Source organism: Ciconia boyciana, chromosome 14, assembly GCF_034638445.1.
Source record: "Ciconia boyciana chromosome 14, ASM3463844v1, whole genome shotgun sequence".
Lineage (NCBI taxonomy): Eukaryota > Metazoa > Chordata > Aves > Ciconiiformes > Ciconiidae > Ciconia > Ciconia boyciana.
The window spans coordinates 1,099,940-1,120,089 of NC_132947.1; the positions used below are offsets into that span (position 1 = coordinate 1,099,940).

General features: G+C 48.8%; 2 protein-coding genes across 3 annotated transcripts; one reads left to right on the top strand and one right to left on the bottom strand.

Moving 5' to 3' along the window:
• Nucleotides 1-22: 22 nt before the first annotated feature.
• POFUT1 (protein O-fucosyltransferase 1) lies at nt 23-5,202 on the bottom strand. Its single transcript, XM_072879132.1, has 7 exons — nt 4,977-5,202; nt 4,758-4,879; nt 4,418-4,600; nt 3,719-3,831; nt 2,836-3,028; nt 2,326-2,568; nt 23-1,891 (listed from the first exon to the last, which is right to left on the bottom strand). The coding sequence occupies exons 1-7, from the start codon at nt 5,128-5,130 to the stop codon at nt 1,703-1,705; spliced, it is 1,197 nt and encodes a 398-aa protein (XP_072735233.1). The 5' UTR covers nt 5,131-5,202; the 3' UTR covers nt 23-1,702.
• PLAGL2 (PLAG1 like zinc finger 2) lies at nt 5,191-19,665 on the top strand. Of its 2 annotated transcripts, XM_072879130.1 has the most exons (4): nt 5,191-5,289; nt 8,329-8,438; nt 9,958-10,353; nt 11,286-19,665. In XM_072879130.1, the coding sequence occupies exons 3-4, from the start codon at nt 10,091-10,093 to the stop codon at nt 12,505-12,507; spliced, it is 1,485 nt and encodes a 494-aa protein (XP_072735231.1). In that variant the 5' UTR covers nt 5,191-5,289; nt 8,329-8,438; nt 9,958-10,090; the 3' UTR covers nt 12,508-19,665. The 2 variants fall into 2 exon arrangements, with proteins under 2 accessions (XP_072735231.1, XP_072735232.1); XM_072879131.1 differs by lacking the exons at nt 5,191-5,289; nt 8,329-8,438 and adding an exon at nt 8,459-8,765.
• Nucleotides 19,666-20,150: the final 485 nt, after the last annotated feature.

Consider the following 20,150-nt stretch of genomic DNA (forward strand, 5'->3'; position numbering starts at 1 on the left):
AGGAATTTCGGTGCAATGCGAGTGAATACAAAATCAAGTGTTTATTATTACAAAAAATACTTTTTTTTTTAAGAAAACCAGCATTTCCTCTCGGTACACTGTCTTCCCAACGCTGCCCGGAGAGGCAGCCCCGACGGCCTCACCCAAGGTCACCGAGCCGAGTATCGCCGAGCAGCGTGCCGGTGTCCGGCCGCCCAGCTCCCCCGGGCCGCGGCCAGAGGCCCCGGAACCACCAAACCCCAGGGATTTCTGGAAGCCAGCACTGAGGAAACGAGGGACGAGTCCTTGCCCCCCTGACCCTTGGGGTACCTTCTCATTTAGCCCTTTTTTGCTCACCCCCTTAAGCCTTCCAACTCCTTCAGAGCTCAGGAACACTTCCAAGGAGGGAAAGACCCACCACCAAAAAGACATTTAGAGTTAAACCCCAGTGAACGCTGAGACAGCAGCACTGAGACCGCAGGAGTGCACTAGAGGCAGCCAGCTCTGGTACCACAGACTCACCTAATCGGCATTTTTAAAAAGAGAACAGTAAGTTCTGTACTCGGTCTTTGGACAAAAAAAATAAAATAACAGTCACGGGCATTGGTCAAGTCAAGCGTCACCACATCGGGATTACCAGTGTTCCCAGCACTGAACTGTACTGGGCCAAACTAAGGGTGTGGGGCTGCTCTTTCGCCACCAGCCAACGCTTTCCCCAGTTCTCTCCACCGGGAGCTGCTCCCCAGAGCAGGGTTCTGCTGGCAGAGGGGTTACTTTACAAAGTACAAAAACAAGAAAACAGAAACGGTTAACACAGACCTAGGTATGACGTACACCAACCCCACTACGGCTACTTTAAAAGTCTTAGCTCAAACCCAGTTTCCTTTCTACCACAGACCTCCACCTGACGTCAACAGCTACAAAGCTACGAGCCCTAAATCTCCAGCTCTCGACTGGCTACAAAAGATCTCCCGTCTGCGTCCCCGCAAACGCCTTCTCCCCAGTTCCACACAAAGAGGGGCTGAAGAGGCAGCTGCCACATTAAAACTGTTCCTGCTGCGCTTCTCTAGCGCCGCTGAAGAGATCACGGTGCCCCCCAGCACTGCTGCGAAGCAGGTACGAAATCTCCTTTGGCAGCGGAACGGGGAATGGAACCCAGGCACTGAGGTGACGTGGGTCTAGTAAGGCAACAGCGGTACTTGATAAAACCCAGAGCTAATTTCCAGTCCTGAGCTTTACCTTGCGCTCCCTTTCTAGGGACCGTGATATTCCTGACAATACTTTGCACTTAAAAAGAACTTATGGTCAGTTTTGGACAAGAAGCTTCACAACATCTCCAGGTAAAATGTAAATTTAACGGAAAAAAAAAAAAACAGAGAAGAGGAAATCTGAGCAGCTGCTTCACCGTGATTGCTGCCAAAGCCCAAATAGTGAGAATGGAGAACTATATAAACTACATCTTAAAAACTATATATAGTTTATAGTTTCCTATAAACTACATGGTTTAAAATTTCTCTTCTGTCTGGCCTCACACTGGAAATACAGGAGAAGTCAGACAGAACAGTCTAGAAGCGACTGTGAGGAGCATCACGGGGCTGAAGCAGGTCTGCGGCAGCCTGGCAGCGCGCTCTGCAGGCAGGAGAACGCTGTCGGCACCGAGCGGTCCCTCGGCAAGGTACCAGGCTCGGAGCCCCGAGAACTACAGAGCCTGTTCCTCTTTTGGTCAGAATTCATCCCGTAATCTTGGTGGGTGGTCCATGCCAAAAAACGAAGAGGGTCTTCCATGCACGTCGCGCTCTCTTTTCACAAAGGCAGTAAACGAAGAGACGCAGTTCCCGATAAAGTGATCGGACTGGCCAAGAATGTACAAATCGATCTGAGGCACTTCGGGCTGCAAGCTAACAACCTTGATCTGCAGGGAAACAAGGAAAGCAAATGAATCCAGTCGTCTATTATTGCAATCCAAATGCCTTGGCGTAATATTAGAAACGGGAATGTACAACAAAAAGAGAGTGGATCCTGTCTTAATTTGCCCTATAACTCATTTATGAATAGATACATGTCAAAACATTTTTGAAAATCACTTAGGTTTAATTTAATTGAGGTCTTTTTCAAGCAGAAAATTTACTACCATGCAGGATAATGCTCTTCAATGTCTAGGAAAGGAAGAGTTTTACAGTATAATTTTTATTGCTATAAGCAAAATTTACTTTGAGCTGCCAATATTTGTCTGTGAATAAAATATTACACAACCGCCTGCCTGCTGTCCATGGCAGCAGCGGGCCAGAATCCAAGGAAGGTTTTTATTAAAGCACTCCTGCCAGAATGGGTTTCTGGAAGACTTACCTTTCCTTGGAAGAAGTCCTGTATTTCCGTCGTGTAGGGCTCAGAGTCGGTAGCGATATAAACAGATTTAGCTTCTGTCTTTTTCACCCAGAGCTTGAGAGCACGCTTGATCTCGTTGAGGTCTGGCAGGCACATGTCCATGGTGAGAGGGACCGCAGAGCTTCGGTCGTAGCCCACACACTGTGGTGAAGCCATGAAGTGCGGCCCGGCCGTCCCATCCTTTAACATATTGCAAGCGTTTTTCTATTGGAAAAATAAAAGAGAAAATATCATGTTTGAATGGCAAGTGTGAGAAAACACCACCGCGTCCCCCAGCAGCGTTAGGGCCTGTTTGAAGGAGGAATCCCGACGGCACTGCTAACACACAGCGAGTTACTGGACGCCAGCAGGGTTCAGGCGGCCACCCCAGAAGCACAGCTCCTCTTCAGGCAGCTTCTTCCACAGAGCGTTAGCCACCAGTCTACGGCAACCGCCCGAGCTGCAGCAGCCAGCCTCACGCAGGAGCCATACCCAGTCTGAGCCGATCCTCAGATGAATTCCTACGTAGGGCCTGACCAGCAGAGAATGAATATAGGCTTCTCCTTTCTTCACCATTTCATCAGACCACACGATATACTTCTGGAGGGGTCGGTGCTCCTCTAAGACTGGAAACTGGGCCGGAGCTCCAGGTAAGGCGAGTACAGGGTGCTCAGATGGTGAAAACCTACGGAAAAAAACCCAGCAGACCGAAACATAACATAACCTTGCATGCATCACCCTGCGCAAAGACTACTGTGAAGGTTAGAATGGGAACTATGAACACCTTGGAACAGGCAGCATCTATCGCTCCAAACCTACCCGAGATGAATCCTAACCATTCTGCCACATGAACGGGACGCTGAAGCAAAGCTAGGTACTGCGTTTTACCTCAGACCCGGTAAGAAATGAGTTAGTGGTGTTTGAGAGACAAAAGATAAGACTCTCATACGCATAGCGATGAGAGCTCACATTTTCACCCCGGACTAGAGCAATTCTGTCACCCCAACTTACCGACATGGCTAAAGCGGCTCTGAAACATGAGGTAACCAGCACAACACAGTTCATGATCAGCAAGCGAGAACCAAATTCTTTTTGAAGAATAATTACATAATCAATAAACACTAACTAAATAATAACTAAATATTACTGGCTCAGAAATCAATCAGCCTAACAGAGCTCACCCCTAATACTGCCCACAGGAAGATGGTGCTCAGCAAATATTTAATGGAAAAAGCATCAAGATTTTTAATTATATTGCTAGCTAACCACTTCAATCTCTCCCCCAAAATGCAAAGGCTTTACACAGTGACCAGCACAACTGTTTCCGTGAGTTACTCTACAGTGGCACACCAGCGCTTTTCCATCTTCTCGCTACCTTTGGATCCAATGGTCCTTGTACGCGGAACTGAAGGAGATTCCCTTGAAGAGCTCGGACTTATCAAAATTCACTTGGAACTGATCCCAGAAAGGACCAAATGGATTTCCATCCTGCAAAGGGAAGATGAGTGTTCATTCAGTGCACACGCTGAGCCCGGAAGGCAGACCTAGCAAGATCTTGGGGTGCAAAGTTGAGGGGTTTTTCTGTTACAGGAAGAAAGCAGACGGAATACAGCCGCCTGTTTGTCACATAACAGCTCCACAGGAAGGAGAGAGTGAAAGCCGTTACAGAAAGCAAACCGAGAACTAACGCAAAGGCTGTCTTAAAAGAAGAACACCACAGCTCTCAAACTTGTATTTAAAATAGGTTGCTTTAAAAAACAGCTGGACAACTGGACCACAGCGACCAGTAGGAGATAAGCTTTGTTGCTACAAGTCTGTTCTCCTTACAGTCGAGTCCGGAGTGATAAAACCTCCTTACACAGCCCATCTTCCTGAACCCCGAGCACTGGCTGACAAAGACAAGCACGCAAGCCACACAGGTAAGCGGCGAGAGGAATGCCAGACGCCAGGCGGGCGGGTTCGGGGTGGATAACTCCCAAATTTGCAAATCAATGGCGACCTGAACGATTCAGCCGTTCCCTTCGGAAGAGCGGTAGGATTAAACTGCGCCCGCGGGGACGCAGGAGCGACTCACCTTCATGGGACAAGTGCTTTTGTCAGCGCTTCTCTGAGCCGCCGCTTCGAAGCAGTAAGCCACTCGCTTGCCCGGAGGCCAGTGAACCGGGGCCAGCTTCTCCATGAACTCCTCCAAGCTGAGGACGCGGTGGTACCGCAGCAGCGGCTCCAGCCTGAAGTGCTCCGCGTAGGGAACGTGCAGCTGGGGGCGACAGCGACCGCCTCGCTCACGGGGCGCCGGGGCACCGAGCCCGGGGCACCGAGCCTCCCCCCGGGGCCCGCACCTCGCCCCACGGGGAGAGGCCACCGCCCGGCCCGCCGCCCCGCTTCCCCTCCCCGCCCGGCCCCCGGGGGCTCACGTTGGTGTAGGGCGGGCGGTGGTGGCGGTACTCGATCCACGGCGGCACGGCCAGGGTCCGGTTGAGGGCGCGGGCGAAGGCCAGGGCGCCCAGGAAGTGTTCGGCCTGGTTCCCGAACCGGCCTGCAAGAGGGGCGAGAGCGGGGCTCAGCCGGGGCCTCCGCCGGGGGCTCCGCGCCGGGGGCTCCGCGCCGGGCCCGCCGCGGCGGGAGGGCCTCACCCATGCAGGGACAGTAGAGCAGGTAACCGGCCGCGTCCCAGGCGGGCGCCGCGCCGCCTCCCGCCGCCATCACGGCCAGCAGCAAGAGGAGGAGGAGAACGACCGGCGGCGCCGCCATGGCGGCTCGGCGGAGGCCGACGAGAGGCGGCCCCATCCCGGCATGCCCCGGGGCCCGCCGGAACGGCCTCTCTAGCGGGAAGCGGCCACCATCGAGGCGGAAGCGGGAGAGCGACGTCACTCCCACAATGCCCCGCACAATGGGGCCGCCGGGGCCTGGGCCGGAGCCGCGCCTGGCGGGGCCCGGGGGAACGGGGTGAGTGCGGGGCGGGGGAGGAAGGGGAGCGGCACCGGAGGAAGGGGGGCGAGGGGCGGTGTCATGGCGGCCCCCTCCCCTCGGCGGCGGGGTCCCCTCAGGGGAGAGGGGGGCGTGTGAGGAGGAGGAGGAGGAGGGGAGGGGGAGGGGGGCGTAGGCCGGCCCCGCCTCTCCCCCTCCCTCCCCTCAGGGCTGCGCCATGGTAACGGGGGGGGGGAGGGGGCAGCGGCACGTGTGTGCTCCCCCTGGCACCGGCTCGGCCGCATCCACGGACCCTTCCCCGGAGGGGAGGGGGGGCTCCCGTTTCCCTCCCGGTGCAAACGGCGGAGCTGCCGGGGGGGTGCGGGGGGGCAGGACGAGTTGCCCCGGAGGGTTCCTGGGGGCTTTGCAGCCACTTTGGGGCTGAGTGGGTGAAAAAAGCGGTATTTTTGTAGTATAAATAAATCATCCCGGAGCCATGTTGGCGTTTGGGGCTTTCCCGGAGGTGCAGGGAAGGGATTTGGGCTTTTAAAATCGCGCCTGTTGTCATGTCAGGGAAGTGGAGGGTGAAAAGGATGATTTTCCCATCTGAAATGGGAATGGTGTGTCTGGTTACATCCTGTGGGAAAGGTGCAGCAGCTTTTCCCTGGGCTTTAAAAGCAGATGCAAACTTTACACAGAGTTTTTCCAAAATCTGTAAGTGTTCGAGTGGGGAAAACTGATACTGAGGCTCGAGCAGCTCAACTAGAAAAATGAACCTGTTTGGATGTAAAAACCCATGTATCTAGAAACAGCCACAGTCGCTCACTGCAAGAAAATAATGTTTTTCATAGGGGAAATCAGGGAATTGTAATGACACGTGAGTTGGTGTTTGTGACTGTAAAAAACTGTAAAAAAAGGGTCAATGCAAGATGCGTGAGGAGGTAGGAGCGTGATTTTTACATCCAGATGTGGCATTGGCGAGACCAGTACCAAAGTACTGTATCTAGGTCTGGTATCCACTTTTTTTCTCCCTTATAATTAAAAACCCCTGATATTGGAAAATGGCAGAGGATGTAGAAAAGTCACAAAAGCGATCTGAGGTCTGGAAGCAGTACCTTGCAGTCAGGGGTCGGAGCTGGACTTGATCAGAACACTGTGAGGAAAGTAGGGGGTGATTTTGTTACGCTGCGTGTGGGCTTTGAGAGACCTGCGCCGAGGGACATTGCTGCAGCAGTTTAAGGCGTTACGGTCACTGGTCATCGGGTAGGACAGTCAATACATGCCTGAGTGCACCCGTGCGCCGGCCGGGCCGGTGCCAGGCCTGATGCTGTAGCTGGGATGGCTGCAGAAGCTGGGTTTGAGGCACGACAGCGGGCTGAGGCTGAGTGCCCACCGTGGATTCTGGCCTCTGCTTTCTGCCACATAGCTGGTACCTTCCGCTCGAGCAAGTTTAAGCTTTAACAACTTAAAATAGCGTAGGAAACCTGAGTGGGGGACTGGTCTGGCTGGGGGAGGAAAAATTTAAAAAGTTGTTACTTTTCAGCTGGGTAAGTTCTTTCAGCCACACCAGCTGTAAAACAGCCAGGCCAGTGCAGTGCAGAAGCGGGTGGTGGGGACTGGGGACACAGGAGTCCCTAGGCCAACTTCTCTGTCCCTGCAGGAAGAAAAGTGACAGTACTGGAGCAGCTCCTTAGCAGAGGCACAGCGGGACTCAGCAGGTAGAAGCCCAGGACGGACAAATACAAATCAGACACAAGAGATGCCCTTTAGAAAAGAGAAAGGGCAGCTCCACCTGGTCAGGCAGCCTGCCAGGGCCCGTGTCCCTGCCTCCCACAGCTGCTGCATGCCCGCTCCGGCCAGGTCAGCACAGCTTTGCTGTCGGTCTGGTCAGAGAACTCATCCAGGCTCCTTTTTATTTTTTCCTGATTATTTTTAACCTGGGCAGTTCCCCTGTCTGGTTCCCAGCCTAGATCACAAGGTTTTCCTGCACAGCCGAGGAACGGTGCTCCGTGTCACAGGAGTGACTTTGAGGGGCGGAAACTGTGCAGAAATGCTGTATCATTGAACCATACTTTGGGAAGGATTAAACAGTGGGACAAACTGTCAAAGCAGGTGGCGGACTCTATCCCAGGGACTTTCTGTGAAGCCCGAGAGCTTTTTTGTACTACGTACCAGCTCAGCCATACCTCATTGTTTTCTGTGCAATGACAAGTGGCTGGAGTCTCATACATAGCATACGATCCATCAGCTTATATGAGCTCTTCTAGCTTGAATTTGCACAAACCTGATGACTGTAGTAATGAAATATTTCATATAAGTTGGCAGCCAGTGGGAATCCAGCTCTCAGGGGGGTCACATTTTTTTCCAGCTCTGTGTTCACCCTGCCAACCTCTTAACCTCTGTAGAACTGAAGCAGAGGAAGATTCATCTGGTGATGGGGGTTTTCTGTAACCGACTTATCTGAGATTTTGGGAGCTGCATAGGCTCGATGTGTTTTTCCAGCACTAGTACAAAACTTTCCAAGATAATCAGGTTTCCCAGTGCTGGTACGAAGGCTGTGACGTACAAGATGTTCTCTGAACAAGTGTAGGTGAAGTGGTTCCAGGCAGCTGTGACTGTTTCTCCCTGGTGGCTGCAGAGTTATAGCGAACAGGGAGCACATTGGAAACGTTCTTTGGGGAAATGAAGGAAACTAATGGAGTTTTTAAAAATGTAAACATAGAGATCATGCAGAGAGTTTTGTAGCCAAGCATGAGCCATGTTGTTGACCTTCCACTGCTACTGTGTTTCACTGATACTATGCCAGACCCTCATCTTGTTTTTTCTTTCTTGTTCCACAGCTGTCAGAGTGTCCTACCACATGCATTTAGACTTAGAAACAGACCCAAATAGGTAGAATCCTTTTTCTTGCTAGAACCTTAACATTTTAAAGGAAGGTTGGTGAAATTTTACAATAATCCATTACAGAAATTATTGTGTCTTAACTCATTTGGGTTTGGGTTTCTGCTCCGAAGGCGATAGATAGTTTATGCGCCTTACTATTAAAGACAGCAAAATTCAAACTCTGTCTTCTTTCAGGTAGCTTTGAAACTGGCACAGATGGCTGAGCTTGTTCAGAGGGAAAGAAGCAACTACCTGGCGAAAGTGGCAGAGGCTCCCAGAACGTGTGCACAGCTCTGAAGCAGGAGGTAGAGAACATTTCTCTTTTCCGGCACACATCTCATACAGAGGTGAAATGTTCACGGTCTTAGACACCTACAAAGGAAGACTGCTCTGAACCGCAGGACTTCTGCACCCTGAGGGGTAGGAGCAGCCGTCACATCACACTGGGTTGTACCAAAGTGGCACCTCAGCAGTTCTAGTCCTTTATCATTCTGCTCTGCCTGAGTAGCTTCAGCCCGCACAAAACTGAATTCTGTTCTTAATGGACATTTCCAAACCTCATAGTGACACGTTTTCTTGGAGTCGTCCCATTTCCCGGTGTTTTCCATCCCGAGGGAACCATTCATGGCATTGTGAGTGATGGTGTAGTTACAGTTATTGTTATTTCAGCTATTCATAACGTTCAGTGGTGCACTTTCTTAATGGGGGTTGGTTAGTTCCCTCGTAGTTGCACATCCTGCCCACAACTGGCACTCGTGTTGATGTGCAGGCAGGAAGTTCCTCCCTCTGAAGCAATCATGGAGTGAGAAAGAGCTTGAGGGTTTGATGCTATTTTAAGAAGAGTTTCTCAGGCAGCTAAATTCTGTGAAAGACATCTTTTCGGAGGTTTTTATTTCAGCTCACTGTTTACCAGTTTAGATGTTGGTAGAACCATGTAAAAATGCAGTACTTTACCAACAAGACAAACACAACTCAAGAACAACCTGCTAAGAGAGATTAATGTAGATTTTCATCAGCATGAAAGCCAGCAGAGCATACAGGAGGTATATTTTGTGGAACAAGAAACAGTTTGAGCTTCCATGTTCAATGGATGAGAGTATGAAAGAAAAAAAAAATTAAAAATTGCTCATTACTGTAGAGAACTTGCTAATCCAGAGAGGCAGAATCTGCCCCACGTTAGAAAAGTGAAAATACAATGACTAATCACACCCTGAAGAGAAGCAGCATCTGTTGCCTTCCTGAAAAAAGTGTGTTGTTGCTGATAATAGCAAGTTTTCTTCCCCAGCCCTGTTGACCCGTGTGTGGTAATTCAGATTGGTTTGCTAGGAGATGGTCTTACTAGTGCACCAGGTTGGTAGCAGAGTGGATGGAAAAAAAAAATACAAGAGAACCTTGTTTCTCTGAGAAGCTCTAGAAGGGAATTCTAAGATTCTAAGATAAGGAAAGATCAAGAGCAAGTGAGAATAGACTATGAAGAACATGAAAAAAGGGGATGAGAAGCGATCCACAAAACACACGGGGAAAGATGAGGTATTTAGAGCTACAAAGAGGCACCTATCTACAATATTTCAGGAGAAAATGCATGTAACAGGTAACACCGGCTCTTCATAGTTGCAAAAATGTAATTCAGAAAAAGTTTAACATCACTTTATTCAGGTAACAGGGATTAAGGGAGAAAAGAACGAAACACATTCTGGAGATGGGAGTTTCCCATGTCTGTGAACATGCATCTTCATGTTCATAATGCTTGTTGAATGCTCACACGTGTTTGTGTGCATGGGTGAAAGACGCAGTGTCTTAACACCAACCCTTCTGTGATTTCAGATGAAGATGTTTTGCTATTAAAGCAGTTTGGTCACAGAGGGTTCCAACTGAAAACTGCACCGGGACAGCACCACGGCAAGACGCCTGCAGGCTCAAGTTCTGCTTGACATGGCCATGTTCTACTAGACCTGCCATGACGGCATTTTTTCCCAGTGTTCCCAACTGGATTCAAGATGCAAAGCAGGAGGAGGAAGAGACAGGCTGGAAATTAGTCCCCAGACCAAGAGGTGAAGAGACCGAAAGTCAGGGAAAATGCCAATGTGAAATATCGGAGACCTCCTTCACTAATGTGGACAAGCTGAGAACTCACACACTTTCTCATACTGAGCAGAGACCATACAACTGCCCTCAGCTGCACTGTGGCAAAGCCTTTGCTTCTAAGTACAAGCTATATAGGTAGGTAACTGCCGAGTGCCTCTGCCGAACAGTGCTCCCCTACCAGAAGAGAGGGGAAAACCCCTCCATCGTGTTTTTTTGCTTGAATTTCTGAGAAGGTGGAGGAGGGGGAATGCCCTTGTTACCTTGCAAAGCAGTTGAGTCCCAGACGTTACCATACTTGGCATCTCTTTAAGCACCTTCCAAAGAACCTCAGATAATACTTTATCCTGAGCTCAAGCTGTTTTCTATTTTACTAAGGAGGAAATTGAAGCAGAAAGTGAAGTTCACAGATTAAAAATAAAAATGAAAAGCAAGAATAGCATTCACATTTCATAAGCCCTACCTCTAACTTTAATTGCAGGAATGTTTCTGTGGCAGCTATTGTTGTAGCATGAAGTAGAGTTCCTATTTATGTACTGAAATATAGCAGAGAATAATTAAATGACATGATCACTAGGAACTTGAAACTAGATGAACCACAGTGTCAGAGAGTGTAAGATACCAAGGTGAAATCAGTCCACAGTGGCTGTCAACAGCCATCGCCACAGTCTGATGCCTCCTGATGAAATGAAGCCATCTCACCAGCAGACAAGCATTTCTTGTCATAAACTACCAAGGTTTTCTTTGTCATTTCCCCCTTTGATAGCCTCAACAGAGAGAACAGGAGTTGAGTAGACAACTGAAGTATAACTGTGCGGAGGTGATGCATTCTGGGGCGGACGGGCACTGCTGAGACAGACTCTGTAACTGTTGCTTGAAATGTTGTGCTTCTGTGCCTGGAGAGGCCCTGCCGCCCAGGCTGTCAGGGCAGCATCCTTCAGTGGCAGTAAAATGGCATCTGGGATTTTTGTGGCATAAAGTGTAGAACACGAGGAAAATTTTGAAAAAGTAGCGCGTGTTCTCTTAGGGGTTGGACGCTAGTCTAAACTTTCCTGCTTTTCTCCCAAAAGGCATATGGCCACGCACTCTGCTCAGAAGCCTCATCAGTGTATGTACTGCGAGAAGATGTTTCACCGGAAAGATCACCTTCGCAACCACCTGCAGACCCACGATCCCAACAAGGAGGCCCTCCACTGTCCCGAGTGTGGCAAGAACTACAACACGAAACTCGGCTTCAGGCGACATCTGGCCATGCACGCAGCTGCCAGCGGTGATCTCAGCTGCAAGGTATGCCTCCAGACGTTTGAAAGTACCCAAGTCCTGCTGGAGCACCTCAAAGCTCATTCTAGGCGGGCTTCTGGTGGAGCGAAGGAAAAGAAGCACCCGTGTGACCACTGTGATAGGCGTTTCTACACCCGGAAAGATGTGCGGAGACACTTGGTAGTGCACACGGGGCGGAAGGACTTCTTGTGCCAGTACTGTGCTCAGAGGTTTGGGCGGAAAGATCATCTGACCCGGCACATGAAGAAAAGCCACTCCCAGGAACTGCTGAAGATTAAGACAGAGCCAGTTGACATGCTGGGTCTCCTAAGCTGCAGCTCATCTGTCGCAGTGAAAGAAGAGCTGAGTCCCGTCCTGTGTATGGCATCCAGAGACATGATAGGTGGTAAGAGCTTCCCTGGCATGTTGCCTGTGGGCATGTACAGCACACATCTCCAAACCATGCCAAGCTCAGGGATGCCCCATTCTTTGGTTCCTAATTCTCTTCCAATGGGAATGAGCTATCCTCTGGAGTCTTCTTCTCCCATCTCCTCCCCACCGCAACCTCCTCCAAAGTATCAGCTTGGATCTACCTCATATTTGCCTGAGAAACTACCCAAAGTAGAGGTGGACAGCTTTTTGTCAGACTTCCCTGGCAGCCTGTCTCTCTCATCTGGTGAGCCTCAGTCCTCTTCGCCTCAGCCACCCCCCCTGGATGAGGCTTTGCTTTCCAAGAGCCCTGCTAACCTTTCAGAGGCTCTCTGTGCTGCTAACATGGACTTTTCTCATCTTCTTGGCTTCCTCCCCCTAAATCTTCCTGCTTGCAATCCACCTGTATCATCAGGGGGATTGGTCATGGGCTACTCGCAGGGGGAGACACAGCCAGTGCTTACCACTTTGCAACATCAACCTCAAGAATCTCCTGGAGCTGGGGCCTCGCTGAACTTTGGGCCCCTTCATTCATTGCCCCCTGTCTTCACCTCCAGCTTGAGCACAACCACGCTGCCACGTTTCCACCAGGCATTCCAATAAGCTGAAAATAGCACTGGAGAACAGACCTTTCAGTCACCCTTTTGTGGAGAGCCTTAAAAACGCACAACTCTTACTTCCCTTTGGGGTGCGAAAGCTTTGCAAGCCTGTTTCAGACAGGAGGTTTCTGATCTCGAGGGAGCACTTGTGGACTGGAACAGCAGATATCCCCATGCAAGTCCTAGTCCTGTACAGCGAAAAGATTTCAGCTAATAGACTGGATATATTTTATCTAATTTTTAATCTGTGAATCAGGAGCCGCGCTTAGCACTGACCTTCCCTGAGATCCTGGAGCTATGTTCCTCTTTGGGAAGGGACTGTCCCTGAGAAGGAGTTGAGACTCTTTCATCTTGGGCTAAACTTTTGAAGAGTTCAGCTTCCATTTCATGTTATCACACTGCAATTCTGGCAAAACAGCCAACACCTCCACATGGAGAAGGAGGAGAAGTCAGGATACCTGCTTTGTATGAAGCCAACGGGGAAGAGGCTGTCCTTCCCCACTACCTCTCATCCCATCACCTAATACAGCTTACCCCACTGAGTACAGCTTCCTCCACATCAGTGTTAAGCAACAAGACCGTTTACATAGTGAATTCAGAGACATCACCTCATTCTTCTTTGCAGAGCCATTAGGTTAAAATCATTACAGTGAACATTGTTTACACAACACAAATCTGTTTCCGCCATTACAAAAATAGGAGGCACCAGAATACACTGGGTTTGTATCTGGTGTAGCTAGAACACTGTTTACACAACGAAGTCAGGTTGCACTGATTTCTCTTCACTTATCATGTTCTTCCCCCATGGGGAAATACACTGCTTTTTGGACCACTTCAGCCTCTGCCACTGTAGGCAGCAGCTTCCCACGTTTTCTCTCTGGCTATCCACATGTCAAGGGGATGGAGCAGCTCTCGCAACTTAGCTTGTTTTTGTGGTGTATGGATAGAGCCCTTTTAAATATCTTCCACAGGCAAACAGATCGTGCATCTGTTCTGGAAACCAAAGCATGTGAAAAAGCTGGGTTAGGAGCTCGGGGCCAGCAGCATCGAGTACTGTCGTACCAGGCGTGAATGAGGTCAGGCTGCAGGCCCCCGCTCCGTAGGTTCCCTTGAGATGAGGAACAGAGTATGAGTTTCTAGATTTTTTTTACCACAGCAGTTCAGTGAGGTCAGTACCCTTTTGGCTTATGCATGAAGCAGTCTCAAGAGATGTATTTTTACCTCTGTCCTAGGGTGATAACATCCAGGAATCGGGAGGAAAAATTGGTCCCAGCTTCATGTACTCTTTATCAGTGTATTTGAAGCGTTTTCCCCAACACTAATAGTTCTAACAAATGCTGAGGGTGTGAGCCTGCAGTCACCCTTTCACTTAGGATTTGGTTCCACTGGCCTTTTCGTTCTCTCCTTCTCAAGCCTTGTCTCCTGAAGTTCAAGTCCTGCTTCCCCTGCTCCCTGCCTCACCTCTTAAATTCTTCCATGGCCTGTCTACCTACTGAGGGCAGAAGGGTTACCCTGTGAAGCGGCAGCCGGCTGCTGATGTCATTTAGCATCTGAATCATCTCCTGCTCTCATTTTCCTGGGCACTTGAACTGCAGGTGGTAACACGGAGGTCGATCTCGCTATACGTTGGTGCATGTTTATGAATATAGACAGGCGGATCTTCATACCTCAGCATGGAGGAACCATTGTAGGCCAATATAAACCAGGAAATCTGTCCATATTGTTCTCCATAAATCTAGAAAATGCAAAATCTACCTCTGCTCTGTTATCTCAGCTCCTCAGTGAAGCCAGATGCTGTCCTCCCTCATCTCCCCAGAGCACATCCATTTCAGTCAATGCATACTACCTTCTGCTGAGCCATTGATCCCACAGCGTGACATTAGCTGCGCCTCGTTTGTTCATAGGCTTGTCCCCCTTCCGTTTTGCTCAAGAATTTTATTTTTAATTTAGTTTAGTAATTCTTCCCAGAATGACTGTTTAGTGATCCATTGAGTCTCCAAAACATAGATCAGTTGTTTTAGGTTAGCCAGCAATGCTGCAAATAATACTTTTGTATCAAAATGTAATATAAGATTTATTTACCTCAGCAATATCCTGTGGCCATGATCTCCCCGACTTAAATGCAGTACTTCCTTTTCTCCACTGTAAAATGTTGCCTTTTGACGTTCAACGAGTGCCTTCTTGTTCTCTAACATAGAAAAGGTAAATAGGGCATTTCAGCTAGTCTTCTGTTTACCGTCACTGAATACCTCAGGCCTGTCTTCTGTTGCTTTTCTCTTTGCAAATTAAAGAGTTTCACACTGTTATCAATGATATGCAAGCCTTATCCCTGTCCTCAGTTGAGAGGATTTTTTTTTTTTTAAGAAATAAATAGTCAGAACTGAGCACTCACGGCAAGTGAGGATTATCAGATTTATGCAATGCCATCATACACCTCCTTCTGTTTCAGAACATTGGGCTTTCTTGCTTTTTGCCTGCATTGTACTCTGAACAGATGTCATCACTGGAATTCCTTTAGCAGTGGTAGCTAAACTTAGAGCCAGGCATCTTTTTCCTACCAGTAGTCTGTCAAAGAATAAATGGAATTCATTTTGCTATTATTTGCACGTGTGATTTGCTTTCCGCAGCTATTCTAACAAGCAGAATTGCAATAACATTTGTCAGTGAAAGGAAAGTTTAAACCAGCAAAGGGAGCATGTCCAGAGTCGGCACGCTGGAGCTAATACCAGGTATTTGCACTGGGAAATGGATTTGAAGTTCCCATTCCACAACAGAGCGTATAACCTGCAAGTATTTTGTCAGCCAGTCTAAAACTAATGAGGCTACTTCCATTTGAAATACCAAGTACACAATTCACAAAACAACTTACTTCCTGAAGCTAGTTAGCAAACAGCCTCTACCTGCCCGTGAGAAAAAACTTTGAGCATCCAAGCTACACCACTTTGGGAACCTAAGTTCATTAGGGACTGCGTACCGAGCCGCTACAAAAATCAGTAGAAGTCAGCTTAGACAAGCTCCTGCTAATGCAGCTGTAGGTAAAATGCAATGGTGAACTGGCCACACTGGGAGGATGATAGCTGCAGCACAGCCTGGAAAACTGTTCTGTTGTTTGCGTGCGGGACGTCTGTGCATGAGGGAATGGCGGCCATTATGCTAGTTAGGTGACATAAAAAAAAACCAACAGTCTCATCCCAGAAAGGCTTTTTGTTTGAAATGAAGGTTTAGGGATATTTAAGTCAACATGCTACTTTCTCTCCTAAGATCATTATTAACGTAGGGAAAGGGAGGCTGCAGGGAAGGATGGTGACTATGAAACAGACCCATAGCATCTCTGGACGCAGGACCAAGCATTGCGGTTATGTTCAGGCATTCTTTGGCCGATCACCAAGGACCACGAGTTAGGGGCTCCGGGTATAGGAGACTGCTGCCAGTCAGCAGGACAAATACACATTAAACCATCTTGGGAGGCACAAAATGCTTTTGATGGAAGAGAGGAGTTTTTAAAGCAGTATTTTCAAAGAGGCTCGGTGAATACAGGAGACAGCAAGCTAGGCTGGGCTTTACACCGAGCAGAGAAGCACTGAGATTTCAGAGTAAGCACCAGCTGTACGAGAGCGAGATAACTCAGAGGATGAACCAGTCAGAACTGATGAAACTCACCTGTAATGCCATTATGCCAGTAGAAGTCTCATGCTCTTACCCCACAGACAGAGCACAAGGCAGCCACTAAAGATGTAGAGCATTTTAGGTGCTAAATGAAGGACTTCTTCAGTGGGAGAGCCCTGTGAACCAGCCCGTTATGACATCTTTATTCCAGGCACATCTGTAGCAGAAAGGTGGCATCAGATTGAGCCCAAGAGGAGCAACTACAGCAAATAATTGGTCAGAAGGGTTTAGTTAAGTAAAGAAATGTTTTAAAGTGTGGCTGACTTGGGGACGGTTCAAGACCAATAGGAACAGTGCAGACAACTAGGATATAAAATCACAGAGCGCAAGTCTGTGAAAGGGCAGGACACGAACATGCCAGCGATTATCAGTCAGACCCTAGGTTCTCAAAAGGGCAAGGACATAATGTCCCACTAGAAATAAGAACGATTCCAGCTCGCTCGTTAGAAAATACATAAGCCATTTCCATGGCAGCAGAGGGTTAACTCACCTAGCCAGTCCTTCCCAGGCTCAAATTTCTAGAGCTGTGTGAAAGTCTGAAGATCTTTTTCCCCATGGGATTACAGCTCGCTCAAAATCCATTTGTATGAAGGAACAACATGTTAACTTGCATTTGCTTCCACTGAATTTCACTTGACAGAATATCCACGTACAGCGTTTTGACAGACCCTGTTCAGCTGTCTTACAATAGTGCCTGCTCTTTAGCCTCAGTGTTGAAAAATGTTGTCACTTCAATGGGAATCCCTTTTTTCCCTCCGGTAGATTGATGATTTCAGTACTTTTGTTGGGAGCTCAGCTCTTTGTTCTTTAATTCCTTCCTTGCTGACAGGTGAATAGCAGCTGCTTGGAAGATTTCCTGCAGTTCACTGAAAAATCCCCATTTCCTTTCTCTACCATTGCATCACCTTTGCTATCTGGAAAGAATAACCCCGCAGAGGCATTTTCTACTGCCTGCAATTAAAATTTTTTACAAAGAAATCTTCAAAGATGCTCTCCCCATCACCCTACCTTCTTGCTTATCCTCGCTAATCCTGGTTACTCAGGCTCACTGAATTCTCCCTCGGGTGCCTATTTTTAGTTAATTGCCTGCCCAAGCCCTGTAGATATTCTGCCACCAAAGAGTGAAATGGCTGAATGGCTCGAACAGAACCACTTCATTAAAACTTTACGGGTTTCCATCTTTATCCAAAATTTGCTTCTTTTTCATAACATTTCTCATATTCTTCCCAATTCTCAGAGATAGGAATCGCCAACTGAAGCTCTGAATACAATCCTGCCCGACACCCGCATGGTAGGAGAAGGCAGTTTGGTTTAGCCTGGTCTGCTGGACCAGGACTCGGGGAAACCCCGACTGTGTTTTCACTCGTATCACCGGCCCCTCTCACCCTTTCTGTGCCCAACAGGCCGCAGCAATACCGAGCCTCCCCTGCAAAGCAGCTGAGAGCTGCCAGGGAAACACGCCATTACTACTGACACAGCTTCCTTACAGGACCGCTATTTCCCATTCCTCACCTGGCCCCCCTACCACCGCCACGTCTCCGGTGCCAGTAGCCTCCTCTCAGGTTCTGCTGTCCCTGCCGCACAATCAATGCACGCTCGCGTCAGGCTCACCTCCATGCAATTCTCCCCACCCCGGGATGTACTCACTTCATCCTGGTGAATAACCAGGATCCTTTAGGAATCCTTCCACAGGTTTCAGGCATTCCGTAGCTCCAGGTGAGGAGGTTTCTCCCAGAGCACCTCCTCAGCAGGCTCCTGTGTGATCTGCACCCGGATCCATCTCCACACGGTTACACAGACCGCTCGCCACTAAATGCTTTAGAGTGCCACAGAAACAGGTCAAGCAAAAATTGAACTGGCAATCAGAAAACAATACCCAGAAAACAGACCATATTCTGCTCCTCACAAATCTACAAAGCTTCGCGTTCCTGGCAAAAGTACATTTTATTTCTTATGTGCACAGGGAGGCTTGCAGGAAGAGACGGAAGCATCTTCCTCACTGTGTGCTCGTAGTTGAAGCTAGGTCTGCGGTAGTCCTTCCCACCGGTGCCTAGAATGTCCATGACATGGAGGGAGCTTCTCTGTAGTGGGAGATCACAGTGACAAGGAAAGGTAAAGGCACTGCAGAAGATAAAGAATAGGGAATTTGGAATAATTTTTTTTAAATTAGTATTAAATAGGTCAGCTCTTCATTGTCAGTTGGGGGAGTAATCCTCAACATGAAAGTGTCTTGTTAAAAAACAACCGACCCTCATTTTAATGGCTCTCTTCACCGTCATTCTCACCATCTGTTTCACATACCGTGTCCTTCTTTGAAACTACTATGCAAGTGGACAACCAGCTCTAACACAGAATGTACTGAGACGATAAGGGACAGCTCTGTGTGAAGCCTGCAGGACAGGAACAGCTACAGCATCTGTCGCTCAGCACATGGGTCCTGGCTGGTTTAGCAGCCAGGTGAACAGCTCACGTAGCAGCATCTGCCCCGGCAGCCCGTGTTCCTCTGCAGTTCAGTGTCTTGCACTTGAAGGTGACATAAGCTTCTGCTTAGGGAACTCACCAGCACGCCCTGCTTCACGATGCGACTGAAGGTGGTGCACAAGCCTGCGCATCCGAGCGGACAGCTGGCATTGGGAACAGGCAGATGCCGTAACTTCTGCTAGGCGCCCGTCTTGAGTTTATGACTTCTTGCCCTACTGAGTGCCTCAGCCTTGACTGTTGTTGGATTTTCCCCCTCTAGTGATCCCCAATATCTAGAAACTATTTTTAGAAAGGTTGTTTTGTAACATTTGTACCAGTATTTTCCTTAAATGAGGATATTGAACAAAAAACGAGAGATGTCTGCCTTTGAGGTGGTCTGACAACCGGGTGGTTGCGAGAGGGACAGCAGAGGGAACCTGTGGAAGCCACGAAGACTCCCCCCTGGGAGCAGTTGGGCTCCGAAACTGCTGCTGGAGGAAAAGCTACTGAGCGGCCTTTGCAGCCAAGAGTCACGCTGAGAACCGTCGCCTGGGCAGGGCTGCCCCTGCACGAGCGGCTGACCGGAGGGCAGCGTTTGATCCGGAGCCAGCAAACGTCCCATTGTAAGGCAGAAGGTTTGGGCGTTTTCAGCCCTGGGAGCCGATGGGAGGGATGCAGCGTCTCTCCCTGGGGCTGCAGTGCACACGGTCTCTTCTTGTGCTGGATTTCGACAGGCCCAGTGCCTGACCCCCTTCCTGCAGCTACAGCTGCCGAAGCCAGAAGCTTCCCATTGTTAAAGCTCAACTGTTTTTCTAAAAACAAACTTTCTAGCACTTTTACACACAGTGAATAACCTCTTTTAATGGAGTATTTTGGGGGCTGTAAACAAGGTTTTTAAATTGTAAAAATATTAAGTGCCATTAGGAAATGTACAGTTCATCACTAAAATTAGCTCTTTCCTTGTCTTGCAAAATGAAGTTCAAATTGAAAGCATTTTTTATAATGAAGTTGTTTATTAAAAGCATTTGAATTATCTGCCCTGGGTGTCGTCTTGGAGGGGAATGGGGTTTTTGGTTTGTTTGAGTAAAGACAGACTCATAAGGCAAGTCAAAGACCTGGTTCCCTACATGAATCCACACAGACATTTAGACCCAAAAAAAGACACGGCTCACTGCACAGCCGATACCATTATCTCCTGTCAAAGAGAACAATGTTCCTTAGACAGAAAGTTCTGGTCACCGGGTTTCACTGAAATTACCAGCCCACGTGGCAGCATTTCAGACGAGTACAGCCCACTCCCCCTTCCAAATAACCCTGACACGCTCAGCTCCCCAGGACTGCGCCTTGCACAAAGGCAGCAGAACCAGAACCAAACCTTCCAGCTTAAGCAACGACGGTCTCCTGACACCAAAAAAAGGGCGAGGAGTATCCTGCCCTCTCGGGAATCTCTCTTCAGAACACAGTTTAAAAGCTGACAGCCATTTTCTGTGTTTGGGTACTTTTCTAGGTATGATCTAGTTT